Raw genomic sequence first — 20,134 nt, forward strand, 5'->3', positions numbered from 1 at the left:
TGGCATTCAATTGCTGGGATGCTCTCCCAAGCTCCTTTTACCACGTGGAATAGACAAGGTTTGCACTTCTATTCCAGAAGTCTGCTGTTCTGCTCCAGAACCTGCTGGTCTTACTAGAGTCTATCCTACCAGATGCCCTTAAATGCCTCTCAGCTAGTCCCTCTGAGACCTCCTCTCCCCACTTCTCCCCTTCCCTCCCTTCCCCTCACTTCTCTTCATCTTCCTTCCTTTGATCTCTTCCTCCTCCTCCTCCTCCTCCTCCTCCTCCTTCTCCTCCTCCTCCTCCTTCTTCTTCTACTTCCTATTCTTCTTTCAATTCCTTTCCCATCTCCCCTCCATTTCCCCCTGTCTCTCACAGAGATTTGTAATGCAGTAACTGAATCACTTCTATTTGTTCTTCTCAGATGCTGGACTGGGTTTGGGGAGCTGTCATGTTTAATTTGGCCACATAGCTCAGGCTCATCCAAGGTTGCAGAGTCCCAGGCCAAGGTTCCATTATGTACAAAAGAGTCTGTTCTTTTACTATCACTTGCTCCCTGAGACTCACCTGGCCTGTCCAACCAGGGAGAGCTGTGGGGATCATAAGGGTGGTGGATTCAGAATTGGAAGCCTCAGTTTGTGGCCAGTACCTGGTCAGACTTGGGAACCAGGGGTTTGGGAGCGAGGCTGCCCACGGTGAGGGTTTGGAGTCTAGAAACGCCTGTGATTTGAATCCTCATGAGCTTTCTCGGACGGACCTTGACCAGCCGAGTGTTTCTGCCTTTGAGGATCATAATGACAGCCATCTTATAGGTTGTTGTGGAGATGAATTTGATGAATTGAGTTAGCATGCATGAGGAGCTGGTGCAGTCCAGGCTGTTCTTTATATAGTCGGCTCAGGGACTGAAGGATCGTGGGTAAATTATGTAAGCTCACAGCTTGTTGTCCCTGTTTTAGTCCACAAAGGATTAGATGTGCAACAAATGTATTGGGGGAAATGCTTGTGAGGGGAAACAAGGGAAGGGAGCTGGAGGAACTAGGGTGTTAGGCCCCGAGTGAAGGAGAAAAGCAGGGAAGGAAGGAGAGTGGAGAGGAAGCACTCTAGGCTTTGATGCAGCTTGAGAAGTTGCAAGGCCATTGGGGCACCCTCAAGCCCACTTTGCCTAGTCAGACCCCCATGAGTCTTGGGTGAGGTCCTCTGCTGCTGGGGCAGTCTGCAGGAAGCAAGTCTTGCTGCAAGACCTTGATGTTAATTTCCAGAACCTAGCATGCCATGCTTGTGGTCACCTCAGGGAAATGTGGTTGGAAGTGTTTCAGGTGCATTCCCACAGTGTCACATGCCTTCTCGTGTGAACCAGAGAGGCTTAAAGCCCTTCACAGGCACTGGTGACTCACACCTGTAATCCTAGCCACTCAGGAGGCTGAGATCTGAGGTTCTCTATTTGAAGCCAGCCCTGGCAGGAAAGTCCATGTGACTCTTATCTCCAATTAACTAGCAAAAAAAAAGCTAGAAGTGGAGTTGTAGCTCAAGTGATAGAGCACCAGCCTTGAGGGACAAAGCTAAGGGAGAGCATCCAGGCCCTGACTTTCACAAACAACACTTCTCTGAACTCACAGAGGTGGCTGGATTTGGCTGTCCCTAGAGCCTTCCTTCCCTTGCTTCCTTCCCTCCTCCCCCCTGCTCCCAGCAGAGGCAAAATGTTCCTTGTGGTGACAGTGGATCTGGGAAGTTCATGCAGTGCATTCTGGGGTGTAGACTGAGGATGGCTGAGGGTAAGGGGAAAGAGGTTAAGAGGAAATCTTAAGTCATCTGGGTTCCTTGCAGACACCAAGCTCCCACTATAGCTCCCTACTGTGGCTCTTGTCCAGACTGGTATGCTTTGTAAAACAAGCCGTCCACACTTAGCCTTCACTGGTGGACCACGAGGTTGAAGTGGTGGGAGCTGTCTGTAAGCTCAAAGGTACACAGTGGCCTCACTGTGGGAGAGGGCTCTGGACCCAAGGCCCTGTCCCACTCATACCCTGCCTGTGGCTGTGCTCTCTCACCCTGCTTTATCCTCCTTCCAGGCTTGGCAATAACTACATCACAGCTACAGGAGCCCAGGTGCTGGCCCAGGGCCTCAAGGACAACACCTCTCTGCAGTTCCTCGGGTAGGCTGGGACTCAGGGCAAAGGGGCCTGCAGGGAGGCAGTTTGAAGGAGGATCAGGTGGGCAGAGAATGAGTGAATCTTGGCTGCCTCCATGCTGGTGTCTTCACTTGATAAACCGGAAGTTCAACATGGCAGGGTAGGGTGGTGAGGGCCTTGCCCTGGGGGTCTGAAGACCTCTAGTGCTTGAGGCTGCTGAGAACCAGGCTGTGGCTTAGAACTACTCTGCATTTCTGAAGAACCCCACCAGACTGCAGTCAGCTGTACTCAAGCCAGAATCCCTGGCCAAAGGAAGGATGAGGAGGGGAAGGATGAGGAAGAGGATGAGAAAGGATCTGGAATGGGAGGGGCTGTTCTAGATTCTTCAGAGCTACTGCCCACTACTAGGGAAATGAGAGAATCCAAACCAGTCAAAAGGAAGGACCCACATCCAGCAGGACTGCAAAGGGGAAACTCTCTGTCTATACCCTAAGTTTTCACCCATTTCACCCCCAGCAGTCCCTTCCCTGTCCTGTGCAAGCCACTCTCATTTGACAAGAAGTGGGGCTTTCAGAATCCCAGGACTGTAGAGAGAAAACCCTAAGGCCCAGGTAGTTAACTCACTTCCATGGCAGGGAGGTTGCCTAAAAGCTCAGTGTAAACCAGGAATAGGACTGTCTTGTGGCAGAGCTTTTCACTGTCTTCAGTCTATATGCAAGAGCCACCACTGTGCCCTCATTTTGTGAGGAAGAGCTGCATAGTATTCCACCACTTGGATGCCCTTAATTATTTAATGTCACCTAGGGATGCCTGCTTAGGTTGTTCCCAGTTTGTTTCTGCAGTTACAGCGCCCCATCCACAGAGCATAGAGCGATGTTTACACATAGCCTGAGGAGTCAAAGAAGTGCAGCAAGCAAGCCATGCGCTGTCTCACTTATAAGCAGCTGGATTGGAAGCTATGTGCTGGCTCCACCTTTACAAAAGGGATCTTTCCAACTGACAGTGGGTCAGAGAGGAGGACCCAGAATGTGGAGGAGCTGGGCACTATGAAGAACTGGATATTTTAAGAATCAGTAAAAGATAGGGAGTTATCTTGTGAGAGAAGAGTTAGACTTGTTCTGGGTGATCCCTAGGTAATTACAAACTTAGAGCTACCAGGAAGAAAATCTGGTATATGTCAGGAAAGAAAAAGTCACAGTCATGTGAATTGCTATTGAGAATTTCCAGCCCTTGAGGGTATGAGGTAAATGGGACCCCATTAGTAAGTCTGTGGTTTAAAGCTACTAAAAAGTCTGAGTGAAGTCTGGCTATCCCACATCAAAGACAGTAACAGGACCACTTTGCTGGGACCCCTGTGCCCCTATCAGACTTAACCAAAATGGATTGTCCAGTCCTTGGCACTGGGGCTGCAGAGAACAGCATGTAGAACACGCAGTAGGTGCTCATATATACTCTTTGTGGCCTCTGCTGGCCCTTTCAGGTTCTGGGGCAACAGTGTGAGTGACAAAGGTGCCCAAGCCCTGGCTGAAGCCTTAACGGGTCACCGGAGTCTGACGTGGCTTAGGTAAGTTGCAGGTTTGTACTGAATTGTTACAGGAAGAACCAGGAGAGGAGGGAGGGGGGAGGGATGTGGCAGTATTTTGAGGGTTGTTGGACTTCATTTCCAATATGCCTCCTGGTGTATTATGCAGTAGGGTGAGAAAGACCATTGGGTTTAGAGTCAGGAAACTTGAGAATGTCTGAGTGACTTTAAGAGTGACTCCTCCCTCATTAGAGTCTTGATTCCTTGCCTGCAACTTGAGGATCTTGAGCTTTATCAGTCACATTTTGCCTTAAGCATTAATTCCAAAGACTGCTCCTGGTCTTAAAAAGCACTGAAATCTATTAGTAATGTCTGAATGAAGCACACTGGGAGGGTGGTGGTGAGTGTGCCATTTATTTTGCCTATCATAGGTAAGTTTATCTCCACCTTCGAGGTCTCCCCTGCTCTAACATGTTTTGTTTTTTTGTTGTTCCATGATTATGTCCAGCCTGGTGGGGAACAACATTGGCAGTGTGGGTGCCCAAGCCTTAGCACTCATGTTGGAGAAGAACATAGCATTAGAAGAGCTCTGGTAAGTTTGTGAGATTCCCCTGCTCCGGGGGGAGGCAGGAAACATCTGATACTGGGGTTAGAACTCAGGGCCTTCTGCCCTTGCAGTGGTCTTTCCAGCTCAAGGCTGGCTCTCTACCACTTGAACCATACCTCCACTTCCGGCTTTTTGCTGGTTAATTGGAGATAAGTGTCTCACTCACAGATTTGTCTGCCTGGACTGACTCAGAACTGTGATCATCAGCTTTCAGCTTCCTGAATAGATAGGATCACTGGAGTGATGTTAATTACCTGTCTTTGACTTCGACCTCATCAATGGGAGCAGCTATGTAGATAAGAGAAAGGTGGAAGGCTGAGTAATTGATTTTGTCTTTTTTTGTCCTTTGTCATATGAAGCTTATAGAGCCTAGGGTTAATGTATTATATTTATTGTTTTGTTGGTTTGTTTACTGCCTGCATATGATATAATGGTGGAGATCACAAGCTTTGGATTTACACAAGCTGTGATCTTTGGCAAGCTAAAAACAATTTTTGAATTTCAAGTTTCTTACCTGTAAAATAAGACTGTTTCTAACTATAAAAAGACATTTGTGAGAGTTAGGTAAGGTAGTGCTTGTGAAGGACTTAATATAGCTTGGCATATGTGTCAGTTCTTAAGTATTACATTGTAACTGTGGCAAGCTTACTGCTACAGTTGCTGGTGCTATGACAACAATTTCTACTAGTCCTCTGACTACTACTATTAAGGACATTTTGATTTTTCAAAGTGCGTTTGAGTACCTAAGACCCCTGAGTATTTAAACCAAAGTCACTTTGAAAAATAAATGGAATATGGGGGCACTGATAGATGACCCCTGATTTGTGCTTCTACTGTTGACCTGAAGCAGATCCCAAACTTATCCTCTTTTAGATGCTGCTTGTAGAGTCTTCCATTCCAGGGACATCTTTCAGATTCTAGATATATCAGGGAGCGAAGGTGCAGACTGCTTGATATTTCTAGGAAGCAGAGAAACACTATCTGCTACAAAGCAGATACTACAGATGGGTGCTGGCTATTGGCAGGGGTCTTTGGTGCTGAATTGTCATTGATTATATCCTGACTGGATCATTTCTTGATAGAGAAGCACCTCACCATGAGTGTGTCACTTATGGTTACTGTTAAAATAAAAACTTCAGACAAATTAAAATTAGCAGCGTTTATTTGAGCTAAGAAGTTTCATGAACGGGCAGCACTCAGAGCCAGGTTAGGTTCAGAGAGCCCCACATAGCAATGTAGGCAGGTGGTATTGACAGACAGAAAAAGGACTTGATATTCAGAAACAGTCTGATTGGTTACAGCTCCTCATTGGCCTTATTTGGACATGATGTGAAGAGTTGGCAACCTATGACTGGCTGAGACTTAGCTATTTTTTACCAAAATATAATCTTAGTTAGGTCACAGTTTGTTTAGATATTAAATTAGGTTGTAGTTTGCTGCATAGGAGCACGTGAAAGCAGCTTCTAGCCAATTTAGTCTAATTTAACATTGCATTAGGCTTCAGCAGTGTGGAGCTGTTATGATGTCTACAAAAGACTACCAAGTCCCTCAGTTCTCCTCATAGCAGATTGCCTCATTATCACAAGATGGCTGCTTCTCTTAACTACTACTTCTGTATTCTGGGATCTACTTTGTATATCTGAAAAGGGCTAAAGGTATAGGTCAGCAGGGTCCTGTCCTTTAAAAAGCATTTCTGTAAGCAGCAGCTGTCAAATTTCCATATGTCAATTTCACTTGGCTAACCCTGGCTGCAGTGGAGGGGGAAATGTAGGTGGTTTTCTTTGTTTTGTTTTGTTTGCCATCCAGCACATGGCTGTCTGAAAAGAAATGAGCTTTCCATTAATATGAAAAACAAAAACAAGGGAATTGGCTAACTGGGGATGATGGGTATTTTACGTAGTAGCACTTTGGAGTGAATTCCTTGCACAGATGTCCTGGAATTGAGAATGATAATATATCTGTAAGCTTGGATTTTCAAAATGGGGGGTTGGGAATGGAGAACACAGGAAAACCATTACTGACATCTTCCACTGTAAGTGTTATCAGATCCGCCTGATTTTCTTTCTGTTCTTGTCAGTCTGGAGGAGAACCATATTGGGGATGAAGGAGTGTGTTGGCTCGCCGAAGGACTGAAGAGAAATTCGAGTTTGAGAGTCCTGAAGTAAGGACCCTGTAAGCAGGAGCCAGGTCTTGGGAGCCGGGTTCTGAAGCAGAGTTCAGGGCAGCTTCTCAGCCCAGATAAAGATGAAAGCAACATGTGTTGGTCTTGGAGGGGAGGAACGCATTACACGAGGCAGTCAGTGTGAGAGGTGGCTCCAGGAAGTGTGGGGCCACTATAGTAGGACACAGTCAGGAAAGGAAGGTCACCAGTGAGGCGATACTGAGTCAGTGAGCCCTGAAGGAGGCTGGAGTTCCACGTGGATCCAACTTCACACGTACCTAGTTACTACCCAAACAATAGACCTGGATCTCCAAGTGCCCAACCTCTGCGGTGCAGGGAACTCTGTGGGGGAAAATTCTCCTGCAGACCTGATGGTTACTGGGTAAGTTTCAGCTCACATCCACCATTCTCTAGCTATTGTCATAAAGGACTCCAGACAAAGTGTGGGAAGTCTGCCAGCATGCAACTCTTGAGTTGGAAGAGTAAGCTGAAAGAACAGGGATAGGCAGGTTGCCAACTGCACCCCACTGTGTGGCTGGCAGGGTGTCTCTCTTTGTTCCAGGCCACCACTGCTCAGGAAGGAGGCTCCTGGCTGATCTGCATCTGGACTGCAGATGTGGTCACTTGCCTGTATTTATAAGTGTACCCTTTGTTGACATTCATGCATTCATTTACAAACCACTAATGTATCTCTGTAAGAAATGTCTCTTGGGGCTGGGAAGGTGGCTCAGTGGTAGAGCACTTGCCTTGCATGCATGAGGTCCTGGGTTTGATTCCTCAGCACAACATAAGCAAAAAAAGAAAAAAAGCCGGAAGTGGCGCTGTGGCTCAAGTGGTAGAGTGCTAGCCTTGAGCTGAAGAGCTGAGGGACAGTACCCAGGCCCAGAGTTCAGGCCCCATGACCAGATCCCCCCCCAAAAAAAAAGAAATGTCTCTTGTTGGGCACTGGTAGGTCACACCTGTAATCTTAGCTACTCAGGAGGCTGAGATCTGAAGGTTGTGGTTCAAAGCCAGTCTGGGCAGGAAAGCCCATGAGACTCTAATCTTCAAATATCCACCAAAAAGCTGAAAGTGGAGGTGGAGGTCAATAGGATCATAGTTTGAGACCAGCTTAGGTTAACAGTGAGACCTCGCCTCCATCTTAACAAACTAAGCCAGGTATGGTGGTGAGCACCTGTGATCCCAGCTCTGAACAAAGCAAGTAGGAGGATTATGGCTCAGGCTAGCCCAGAGAAAGTCATGAGATCCTAGCTGAAAAAATCATAGAATGCCAAGAACCGGGAGCATAACTTCAATAGTAGAGTACCTGCCTAGCAAGTACAGGGCCCTGAGCTCAAACCTTACTACTGCCCCCACCAAAATCAATCAATCAGTCGTGACAGCTCTATATCATAGGAAGGTCATTCTTATTCTGAAAGCCAAAGCCTGGAGAATGGCCCAGTAGAAACAGAAAGTAAGTGGGAGACCCAGGTGAGAGAGGAGGGCAGCTTGGAGTAGGCTGATGGCAGCAGGGAGGTTAAAGGGCAGAGATCATGGCCCTGTGGATGTAGGAGTTGAGGGCTGAAAGCAGCCTGGGCCAGAGGATGATGGAGGCCATGCTGTGGCTTCCTCTGGTAGACTCAATGTCAGGGGCCTGTGCCACAGGGACAGGGATGATAGATGCGAGACTGCCGGACTTATGTCTGTACACCCAGAGACTGAGGCAAAGGTCTCTCTTCTCGGGGACTGGGGACACCATCAGCAGTGACTTCTTTGGCTAGAGGAAGGTGGCATCTGCCCTGACAAATATAGCCCAAAGAATATACTTGTCTTCAGAGACAGGCGGACAGCTGCCTCTGGCCTTGCTGCCAGATTGTCATCCGCTCTGGCAATGTGTGTTTGTGGTGCTTTGCAGGCTAGGGAGTTGCCAATGTTTGGAGAAAACACTTCCACAGGGCCTCACTTGAGTGCAAGCAGGCTGGGGAGCCTCGCTTTGTCCAAGCTAGATGTTCGCTTTGCTTCCTGGGGGCCTTTGGCCATGGTTGGGCCTTGATTTCCAGGTTTAGATATAGCAAATTTGTCCTTCCTTACTGTGACAGCTACCCCACCTCCATTCAATCCCAACTGAGGAGGCCAGGCACTCAACTGACAAAGGGGAGGGGTGTACCACCCTATCTTGCTATCAGCCACCTATTCAGCATCTGGACTTCATTCTCCTTCACTGTTTCCCCATAAAACTTCAGCTGCATACATGTATGTACAGAGAGAGAGAGAGAGAGAGAGAGAGAGCCTGTCTCATTTTCCCAGCATCATCTCTGCCAAGTGTTGTGAGCATCTGGGATTGTGGCCAGATGATCTGCACCCGGGTTCCCCCACTGCCAGCTGTCTTTCCTTGCTCAAGCACCTTAGTTGCTGAGTGTAAATAGGGGTACTAATTACCCCTCTTCATGGAGCTGTGAACATTCACTGGCAGAATATAGGCCAAGAGTTGGCACAGAAGGAAACTTTAGTACACGCTGGTGGTTGACATAGCTGTAAGACCTTTCTGGCATGGGAGGGGAGGGAGGGCAGGCACCAGAAGCTACCAGAAGGCAAAGCTGTAAGCAAAAGGCAGCATGGGAAATACTGGGCTCTTCTGCCCTCACTGATCATGGCTCATCTTTTCCCTCCTGTCCCAGACTCCTGTTGTCTCTAGCCTGTGTCCCTGTGCACCCCAAAGGCCCCCCAACAAAAACAATCTATCCATTGATTATCTCCTGTTCATTAGATACTGTGCTGACTTAGGCAGTTTTTTGTTCAATGTTCAGTACTCCATAAGGTATATATTTCTTAGAACCATTTTACAGGTGGGAAAATTTGAGATAACAAAAGGAAGAGGAAGAGGTTGGATTTGATCTCTGGGATTCTGGAGCTAAACTTCAGCTATCTTACCACGACACTATAGTTTTATCCTTAAGGGAGGGGCTGCCTAATTCAGTCATCTAGGTGGAAGCAGTAATCATCTAAATGGAAGCAAGAAGGTTCGCTTCACAGAAGGTTCTGAGTATTTGTAGAGGTGCTCCTTGGAAATCTCAGTCAGGAGAGGGACATGTCTAGGGATAGGTGGCTGCCGTAGGCTTCTATACCTGAAGCCTTCCATTTCCTCTTCTTCTCTAGGCTGTCCAACAATGGCATCACCCACCTGGGTGCAGAAGCTCTCCTGCAGGCCCTCCAGATGAACACCACCATCCTGGAAGTCTGGTAAGGTTCCTGGTGATCTCTTTGAGCCTCATTTTTTCCTATCTATGAAATGGGGTGAGGGATGAGAGAAATGGCCGCATCCCTTCTGCTTGTGATAAATCCAGATCTCTGGCTAGGAAGAGAGACATCAGGTCTCCAAGCAGAGAATGGTTCTTCTACTTAAAACCAGGAGTATTTTTATTTTCTATTTTAAGCAACAAGGTAGGTAGGTATCAAAGGATAGGAGAATGAAAAGAATGTAGCTTCCCGCCCTCCTGCTTTGTGACAGAGTCTTCCAATGTAGCCTAGGCAGGCTGGCCTCAAATTCAAAATCTGTCTCTGCCTTCCAAGTATTGGAATTACACAGAGTCATGTGCCCTCATAGTGCCCTCATACCTAGTCTGAAATACAATTCTGAGTAGGAAATTTAAGTTTTTAAATATTGGTATATATTGCTCGAAACATATAGTAACACTCACTTATGAGTGTTTCTATTTATTATTTGAAGTCCCTGGAAATGAGTGTAAATCTTTGTGACTTGATGTTAGTTTGTTTTAAGTCTATGAAAGACTCTAGCTTTTAATGATACAGGTGTGGCCATGCTGTGTCATGATCTCCACCCTATAGAACCCTCAGGATCCAAAGCAATGGGAGATGCAGATGATACCTTTTGTCTGCCTCTCCATGAGAGCCTGTGACCCTTGTTTTAAGCTTATAGATAGACCTGTCTCTTCCTCAAAAAGTATATCAAGGTAAGAACAAATTTGTATTGAAATTCAAAACAAAAACTCTCAACTGTCCCCAGGGCTGGAAAGCTTTTGCTTTTGGTATGATTTAGCAAGTCCATAGCCCGTGAAGTCAGCAGAACAAAGGCTCAAGAGGGTTGTTTTTAAATCATTGCACAATCTTAAGAAATGTCACATTCTGTGTTCAGGGAACAGCCAGCCTCAGGTTGATATTTAAGGGCTGTGATGTCCTCATCGATGGGGCTGGGTGTCAGAACTTGATCCTTGCATTCTTGACAGATTTGGTTGTTGCCTGAAAAAAAGATTGACCAGCCTTGGGGAGTATACGCCCCATTGGGCCTAGTGTTGTAGTCATTCTGCCAGGTCACTGCATCTTGTTCATCATAGGCAATAATTCATGAACTGCTCTGGGGACAGAGGGTTAAAAACAGCATCACATTCATCATTCCTCGCTTGTAGCTAGGCCCAAGGGCCAGCCCCTCCCAGGCATAGGTTTAAAGAGGAGCAGCTTCCCTTTGAAAGACCTGTTCTAATTTTGTTACTTTGTCTCTGCAGGCTCCGAGGGAACACTTTCTCTCCAGAGGAAACGGAGATGCTCAGCCACACAGACTCCAGACTCTTGCTTTGATGTTTCTGGGCTGACATTCATCTCACTTTGTTTGTGAGCTATCTGTGGGTTTGGACTCTGGAAGCTGGATGTCTGGCCAATGCCTTGTCCTGCTGAGGATTGGATTTTTTTTCTGGGAGCAATGCAGGTCATCTTACTCTGACTGAAGGCTCTTCAGGACCCTCTAGAATCAACTTTTCCCAAACCCGCTTCTGACATCAAGTTCTTCCCAAACCATGGATAAAATGCACAGAGGGGCTGCTGGGGAAGGGAAGACAAGGGGACCCATAAATGCCTGTAGGTTTAGAAACCTGGACCCTCATGAAAGGTGCCCCGAGACATCTCAGGAGGCGCTCTTAGCTCTCAGCCACATCTTGACTCAGGCCATCTGTCGTAGCCTGGACTCACACCAAAAGCATCTATTCTTTCCTGGTTCTTCCACTTCTTCTGCCCGAGACCCAACAGCATCCTAACCCTGGCATTCAGGTCATACAGTTGCCCTGCTTTCCTTGCTGGTGCTTAAAACGTGGTTGGAAGGAGAAACACAGCAGCATTTTGTCCCTCAGACATTCTAGATTTGCAAGAAAAATGTGACCACACTCCAGCAGAGATCACACATGGACATTTTATTTCCAGTGAAATCAATTACTCTCCAGTTAAGCTTTTGGAAGCAGCAACATGTCCAAAGGCAGCTTTTTAAAATTAATCTGGGCCAGCATTTCAAACAGCCCTATTAGGCCTCCGGCTGATGCCTATGAACTGAACTTTGACAACAGACTTCTGAAACACAACCATAAAGCAATAATGATATTTCACTTGTGACAGAATGCACTGGGATATATTAATTGGGGATTAGAAGTTTACATGGGGACAAAACCAAGCTCCTCCTTCAGAGTAAATGTCTTTCTGGATTTTTCCAAATAATGTAGGTCAAAACCTTTGTAAACTGTTAGGTGCTCTGCAGATGTTACTACTGTAAATCTTATTTATGTGTGAAAACTGGTGAATATTTGTAAATGCAATTGTTTTATTCTCTCGAGTTGGTATTTTGTAGAAAACATGCCTGTGAACTTTATAGCACAAATTATACAGAAGAAAAATGCTTATCAAATTCCCAGCTTTCTTCATTGTGATCAAACATTTAAAAATATTCCTTAAGCTTGTCAAATTTTAAAGCACAATGTTCTACTTGAATTTTGGGGGGTGTTCAACCAGATAATTTACTGCTTAAGGCAAAAGCAGTTCTCAGAAATAGGCTGGCAATCAGAACACATTTGGCTTCAGCATAGAAAAGTCTAACCAGCGTGAAGTTTTAAGCTGTGCAGGAGGAGCCCGCAGTGTCTGGGCTGAGAGACTATGGCAAATGTGGAAAGGCCTCTGGGTCTTTTCTCAAGTCTCTCCATGTGGCTCCAGGAATCTTTTAACAGGAGAAGGATGGAGAAGGTTTGTGTTCAGCTTTCCTCTGCCAGCAACCTCCTGTGCAGGCCTTGCTGAGATCATTCTTAGCTATATTTAATGAGCAAGGGCTCAGGTGACTGCTGGCCTGTGGTGGACTCTTGCTTCCTTGAAAGGTTTTTGTGAGCATCTGGCTCAATAAATGCTGTCGCATGTCCCTGGTCTCCTAATGTGAGCCTGTCTGTGGCACTCTTTGTTATTGGGCTTTGTCTTGGTTGGACTATTCTTTCTAGTATAGATGATCAGGAGGAAGGGAGAGGTTGATCTGCTTTCTCTGAAGGGAAAACACACAAGCCTATTTGCAAAGCACCATAATGGGTTGTAAATTCATCTTCATCAATGACTTATTAATCAGTTATGTTATGGCCAATCAGTAGATGAACAAAGCGGGTATAGTGTCTTGGTGCCTCTGAAGGTGCATAGAGGGGAAGGCAGGCAGAAAACTAATATATTAAAATACATATGCACGCTCCCCCCACACGTGTCCATTGCAGTAAGTGTTAGGAAGGAAATTGCCCTAATTTGGTTTTGAAATGTCCATCAAAGTCCTATGTATTGAAGGCTTGATCCTGGCCTGCGTGCTACTGGGAGATGGTGAAGCCTTTAGGAAGTGAAGCCTAATGGAAGGAAGTTAGGTTCATATCAGGAACCCCGCCCTCTACCTCTCTTGCTTCCTGGCTGCCATGCAGTAAGCAGCTTCCGCCACCACATACTCTTGCCATAATGTAAAATGCTGCCGCATGCCCAAAGTATTATAAACAGCTGGCGGAGTTCCTTCTGCTCTCCCCAGACAGAAATTGTGAGTAGGCAAAGGAAAGCTTTTCTAGTGCTCTTGGTGGATGGTTGTAGGTGGACGAGTGAATGTTAGAATGTAGTAGCAGTCTCTCCTGGACTATTGACAACTGGGATGAAGTACAGCTAAGGTGCAGTATAGGATGTGAGGCTCAACCAGATGAGCTACTCTCTGTCTGCCACTTGCAACAGTTTCACTTGGTCTAATCAGCTTGCTGGCCTGAACTGCCTTACCTTCCTGCCACAGCTGCTTCTTTCTCTTTTCTTTTTTTTCATGATAGGAGTTCAGCAAAGGTGGGCAAGCCCCTGCACAAGAAAGTCTTTATGTAATCCTGATTTTAAAATACCAAGGGGGATAGCCAGGATGGGGAGGGCTCAAGGGTGTGTCTGAGGGAAATACCACCGTGTTTACACCAATCTTGTGATAATCTATTTTGCTCACTGAGGATTATGTTTACACCAATCACATACCTGCATTTGGATTGAAGTGCTATCCCTGCCCCTACCCCCCACACCTGAGTGGAAGTAATAGCCCATCTTATATTCAGCTGGAGTTTGTTGCAAGATGCTTATTGGAGCAGTATCTTGAGGTGTTAGAGTAGTGCGCTGGAAGTTGGCATCAGGACATTCTGACTGACTGGTTTAGCAGTCTTTTCTCAAGGTAGCTGAGGTCATGTAGAAGGCTCTAGCAGCTAGCAACTAGTAAGTAGCAGCGTTATATAGTTGTCTCTCACTATATCATGCTTCTCTTATTGCTTCTTCACAGATTTTCCCCTGTGGTGGGGGTCTCTGAAACAACTCCTGTGATAGGTAAGGGATCACTATTTACCTATTTCTTTTTAAACCCACAATACAGTGAAGCCATAATAGGTGAACTGCCATAGAAAAAGGATGACTGTAATTAGTAATACTTTGATAATATTTAACATTGCTCTAACAAGCTTATTTTCTGTCCCAGTATCCCAGGAAGAGGTGGGTCCCTAACAATCTGTATCAAAGGCAGCACGGTCAAATGACCTTTGACCAACCTCAGAAACCAGGAGCCCAGAACAAAATTTTTCCTTCTTTGTAAGTTGTTTCTCTCCAGTATTGTTTATCTCAGCTAAGGAAAGCTGACTAACACAGAAATAAAGACACTAGGTAAAAGGGACCTTCTTCAGATTGCTGGAAGATTGGTCCAAGACAGGTTCTCTGAAGAGGTATCAGGTAAACTGTCTTCCTAAGAATGGGAAGAAGCTGGCCATGCCACGAGTGACCAGGGAGATAGAACCTTTGTCACAGGGAGCCAGGTGTGTGTGTGTGTGTGTGTGTGTGTGTGTGTGTGTGTGTGTGTGTGCGTGTATACACACTCTTGTTATGGAATAAAGCATGGTATGTGTGGCAGGGTGAGTAGTGGACCCTAAAAACTTTGAGGTTCTAATTCCCAGGAACTTGTGAATGTTGCCCTACATGAAGAATGTTGTTATTTTTGTACAAGTGATTAAGTCAAGGATCTTGAGAGTTAAGGATAGATGATTCTGAATTATCTGCTAGGTCCTAAATGTAATGATAATGTCTTTATGAGAAACGCAAAGGGAGAGCTGAGTCAGGAGAAGTCAGAACTGCGACTACTGAAGCAGATGCCACACTGGCACCTTTGAAGATGGAGGAAGGAGCCAGGAACCAAGGACTACAGTGCTAGAAGCTGGAAAAAGCAAGCAACCAGATTGTCCTACAAAGCCTAAGAAGGAGAACAGCCCTGCCTACCTAGCCTCCAGCTCACTTTGGACTTCTGGCCTCCAGGACTGTAAAAGGATAACTGGTGTCACTTGAAGCCATCAGGTTGTGGTAGTTTGTTACAGCAGCTGTAGGAAGCTAATACAGTCTGTTTGGGATGAGCTCAGAAGAGTGACACTTGATGGATTTGCAGAAGTCAATGGGACCAGTTCTTGAGGAGTCTAGATGTCCATGGCGAAGAACTTAATCTTGATCTTAAACTACTAGCAAGCTAACAGAGAGTTCTAAAAGGAAAGATGCAGCCAGATTTACACTTAATGAGGTTCCCTTGGCTCCTGGCTGGGAATGGGACTGGAATGTGTAGGAGTGAGGATGGAGGAAGCAGAAGTTCGGAGGCTGCCTAGGAGCTCTTGCAAGTAAAGAGGTAGTGGGCCCACCTCAGGGTGGGTTGTGGAGATGGAGAAAAGAAGATGGACTCCAAAGACCCTGGAAGTGAATCTCTAAGATCTCTCAGATGAGGTTTAGACTTGAAATGTTCTTCAAAGTTCCATGTGTTCAAGGCTTTGTTGCCAGCCTGTGGTGCCTTTGGGAGGTCGTGGAACTTTCAAAAGATATGGCCTACTAGGCCTTTACAGTCATTAAGGGTGTGTCTTTGAAGGAGCTTTGGGACTCTGATCCCTCCCTCTCTCCCTCCCTTCCTTCCTCCCTTCCCCCTCTCTCTTTGTCTCCTGGCTGCCAGGAGGCGAGCTCCTTCTTCCATCTCATGCTCACCACTATCAGGTAATGTGTACAACCACAGGCCCAAAATAATAGGGCTAACTCACCTGGGATGAAACTGTGTGCCAAAACAAACCTTTCCCCCTTATAAGTTAGTTTTCTCAGGTATTTTGTCACAGCATCAGAAAGCTGACTAACACAAATCCCCTGGAATGTCAGCCACCAGATCATGTTCATGGCATGGTCTTCCAGTCTAAAAGGGTGTCCAGCACATAGTGGGCACTTATTGGTTATTGGGTAACTTACATGAGGAATCTACTTAAAGGGAGCATAAAATCAAAGTTGGGGCAGATTATAATGATGGATTGTCTTTTTTCTGACTCTGAAAGTGCTTCCTATGAAAGGGAGGCTGTGCTGACATGGGACCATTCTTAGTGTAACACCTGCTCCAAATAGGATTGCAGATATAGCACAAACATCTCGATGATAGCTCTAGCTCTGCTCTTGTTTTTACACACACACACACACACACACACACACACAAACACAGATCATTTATCATCAATAGCAGCAAATAGCTCCTACAGGAGAGCATGGGCTTACAGTTCTGCTGGATTAAATATGATTAAAGGAATTCTTTTTATCTCATGAAAAGGAGGTTTTAAGGGCCTAGAGTAAAGACCCCCCCCCCATGATTAGGGTTTCCTGTCCCTGAGAGTTAAGCAAATCTATAGGATAAAGAATTCTCAGCTCCTCATCCAGTGATGGTGGCATCACATTGAAGGCCTATGGAGAAAACATTGGCATCATATCCTGGCCTGTGGAATGCCTGATTCAGGAAGCCCCTTGGCTCAGAGTACTTTCTGAATGGTCATATTCACTGTATTGGTGTGAAAGTGACTAGAACTATGGAAGGAAACTGGGTGAATAACTGGGGGATTCCATTGGCTGTAATGGGAAGGGCAGAAGGATTACATAGGTTAGGGGAAGTCAGGGGAAGTCACTTTCAGCAGCCTTGTTTGCAGTAGCAGAACAGCATAAGAAATCAACATGGAATTTAGTGAGCCAGAAGAAGGGGGCCTGTGGTGGCCACTAGAAAGCACAAGCAGGATGTGCTCCGTAATATGGACAGTGTTGCTATACAGAGAGCAGTGTTGCTTGTCTTCCTTCCTTGTTTCTTTTCTTCCCTCCCTCCCTCCCACCCTCCCTCCCTCCTTCCCTCCTTCCTTCCTTCCTTCCTCCCGTTCTCTATTTCTTTCTTCTTCCTTTCTTTTTCTTTCTTCCTCCCTTCCCTTCCTCCTTCTCTTCTTTCCTTCCTCCATTCTTCCCTCTTCCTTTCCCTTCTCCATTTCTTCCTTCCTCCCTCCTTCCTTCCTTTCTTTCTTGTACTGGTTCTGCGGCTTAAACTCGGGACCTCCTACTTTTCCTCAGCTTTTTCAATCAAAGTTGGTGCTCTACCACTTGTGCCATAGCTACACTTCCAGCTTTTGCTGGTTAATTGGAGATGAGAGTATCTTAGATTTATCTGTCTGGGCTGGCTTCAAACCATGATCCTCAGATTCAGTCTTCTGAGTAGCTAGGATCACAGGTGTGAATCACCAGCATCGGGTGTAAAGGTTATTTTTTAGAGGTTTGACTATGTGACTCCTTGTCATAGGCTATGACCAGATGCTGGACTTTACCAAGGCCTGGCTTTTTTCTAGTCTCCTGTTGGGCACAATCACAACACTATGTGTGATAGGCTAAAAACCCTTCAAAGGGGCCCTAGGAATGAGGAGCAGTTGCCTGAATGTGGGTTCATATTCTATGTTCCCCTTTTTCACTTCCTTCAACAAGTGACACACTGTCCACTTCCCTTTGTTTGGAGTTCTTCCTCTCACTCCAACTCTGACCTCTTTCCTGGCTCATCTTAAAGGTGTCTTCCACAAACAACCTTCCTTGGGAGCTGTACCACCCTTCCAATGTACTCAAAGACATTCTCCTTCCAGTCTACTATAACTGCAGTTAAATGGGTGATTGTGTAATTAGCTATTTAACGTCTGCCTTCCTTGCTAGAGGCAGGAGTGGCATCTTGCTTGTTCATTGTTGTGTTTCCTGGTACCTGCTCAGTACGTCATTCACTCATTTGCATGACCCTGGGGCCAAGCTGTGTGGAACAGGCTGAGGGTAGGTGGAAAGAGGTGACTGGTGAGGGCGAGAGCCATCTACAAAGACTTCTGGGAGAGGTTGGACTTTGGCTGAACCCCATAAAAAGGAGGTTTCTGGGAGGGTAGAGAGGATGTGACTTTCAGTGAAAGAAGCCATTTTAAACAGAGGTGAGGGAAGATCTCTGACTTGCAATCCAGAGACTGTAGGTCTCAGTGGTCTGTCTCCTCTGTGATAGGGGAAGGTAGGGTGATTACTTCCCCATTCTTGACCTTACTTTCCCTTCTGTACGATGAGAGGCTGGTAGATGAGGGACTGTAAATAATAAATAGCACCATGACACTACTCTCCATTGGCAGGCATCTCTTCTCCCTGGGAGCTTGACTATACAATTTCAGGGTCATGTCAACACACAGTTCTATTACTGGTCACCTACAGGCCGTGGTAATTGAGATAAGCCTGTTTTGTCAGGTTTGGCTGAGGTAGGGATCTTTTGGATAAAGTCAGCTTCCGATACTGATTCAGTGAATGTGTGACAGTGAGCCAGGTGACTGGCTACTTTTATGTCACTGTTCAAAAGGAAGTAAAGATGCTCTTGTCCAGGAGTGGCAAATCAAATGCCTTCCAGAATCAATAGTTGGAAGTGTAGGTATAGCCCAAGTGGGTAGAATGCCAGCCTTGAGCACAAAAGCCAAACAACAGTGCAAGGTCCTAACTTCAAGCCCTAGTTCCTGCAAAAAAATAAACCACCAAGAGTTAATATTCATGAGAGCAGTGATCCAGGGGATCAATAGGGAGTAGTAAGAAGTGTGACAAACTGGGGAAAGTGAGAGTGCTTGTCTTGTGTAAAGGATTCAAACATTCTCTTCCTCTGCTTCCTCATCTTCCTCCTCCTCCTGTATCCAACACAGAAGGAAAAATTCCCCCAGAAAACCTGATTGTGATATTTAAATCCTAGCAGCTTCACTGAAGAATGTAATATAGAGGAAAATGGTGAGGCCTAAGGCCACATTGCTTCCACCTAGAATATGCTAGAAAGCCTGGGGAACAGGGCAAGAATGGACTGAGACAAGACAGGAGTGGACTGATGCTTGAGTTTCTGAAAGAGTCCCATTTCATTGTGGTAGATTTGGTGAGGGAGATGGGTGGCTTTTTTTTTTAAGGGGTGCTTGCAGTTGCCTGTGTGATTAAGTACTTCTTGGTTAAAATTCCCCCGATCTTCAGAAATATGCTACTTTCCATTGGGGGAAATTTTGTGTCATAATTAAACACACACACACACACATCCTTTCTCACTATTAATCATCTTCCCCATAATTAGTACATAAAATGTCAAAGGAGAAGGAATTAATTAACAGGAGTATCCAGTGCAGGAAGAGATATTGCAAGGCTCTGGGACTGATTATAAAAAAGCATTCCTTTAAATATTTTGAGTACTTTGGGGAATCAGAAGCCTCCCTTCTAATTGAAAGATCCTTAACTACACTCCCAGTCCTGGCTAGTGGCCAGGGGCGCAGGACCGAGCAAGCCCCCCGCCTGTGAAAATCCCTTCTTCTCCACTTGCAGGAAACCTGGCACCAATCAGGCAACAGTTCAGAAACACAAGGGGTCAAAAAGCCGCGTGGAAGGGGAGGGAAGAGCCCTTCGTAGTGTCAGCAACTTCCATGCAGCACTTCACTTTAGTCCCGTCGGACAAGTGATCCGATCACCTCCATTTTACAGATGAGGAAATTGAGGCTCAGCGGGGTTGTCAGGTCCGCATGTCACGCGGCGACGAGTGGGGAAAGCAAAACATTCAGTCTTAGAGGTGACTCTACACGCTTGCTCTTCACAGACTCCTGGAAAACGGTTCCCAGCTGTCTGGACTGCTTCCCACCCTAGTTTTGACAGCTAAGGCAAGCGCCAAACCTGGAGCAGGGGGGTGGAGCTGGGAAAAGACAGCGCCCCGCCCCGTATTCTGTAGCAGCCAATAGTGAGGCGGCACCCACAGCCTTTCCTCCAATCAGCCTTGGCGCTCCGCCCCCACCCCCGGCTTTTTTTCCGCCACCCCCTTTTGCTTTCCCTTTGGCTCCACCGAGCTTGACACCGTGGAAAGTCCCTCAGCGGCTCCACACCGGCTGCCATTGGCGGAAGGTTTGCCACAGGAAAAGCCAATCAGGACGTGAATAGGAACGCAGCTTCAGCTGCTATTGGTCTGCGCGGCGGTTGCGGCCTCCGCCCCCGCTCCCTCCCTCCGCCCCGGGCAGTTAGGAGGCGGGGCAGGTGGGGGCGGGCCCAGGTAGCAGGTTCGGCTGCGCGGGGTCCGCGCGTCTGAGGTAAATACTAGGGCGGTGGGTGTGGGGCCCGGGGCCTGGGGCCGGCC

General features: G+C 46.5%; 1 protein-coding gene across 3 annotated transcripts in view; it reads left to right on the forward strand.

Moving 5' to 3' along the window:
- Positions 1-12,055, forward strand: part of Nod2 (nucleotide-binding oligomerization domain containing 2) — a 34,875-nt gene extending 22,820 nt beyond the window's left edge. For 2 of the 3 annotated variants that reach the window (XM_013027997.1, XM_013027998.1), the window contains exons 7-12: positions 2,047-2,130; positions 3,587-3,670; positions 4,137-4,220; positions 6,313-6,396; positions 9,532-9,615; positions 10,896-12,055. In XM_013027997.1, coding sequence (XP_012883451.1) covers positions 2,047-2,130; positions 3,587-3,670; positions 4,137-4,220; positions 6,313-6,396; positions 9,532-9,615; positions 10,896-10,968 — 493 coding nt within the window. In that variant the 3' untranslated portion in view covers positions 10,969-12,055. Of the gene's footprint in view, positions 1-2,046; positions 2,131-3,586; positions 3,671-4,136; positions 4,221-6,312; positions 6,408-9,531; positions 9,617-10,895 lie in introns of those variants that run through there. The other variant, XM_013027999.1, reaches the window with a different exon arrangement.
- The last annotated feature ends 8,079 nt before the right edge of the window (positions 12,056-20,134 follow it).

This window comes from Dipodomys ordii, unplaced genomic scaffold, assembly GCF_000151885.1.
Source record: "Dipodomys ordii isolate 6190 unplaced genomic scaffold, Dord_2.0 Scaffold106, whole genome shotgun sequence".
Lineage (NCBI taxonomy): Eukaryota > Metazoa > Chordata > Mammalia > Rodentia > Heteromyidae > Dipodomys > Dipodomys ordii.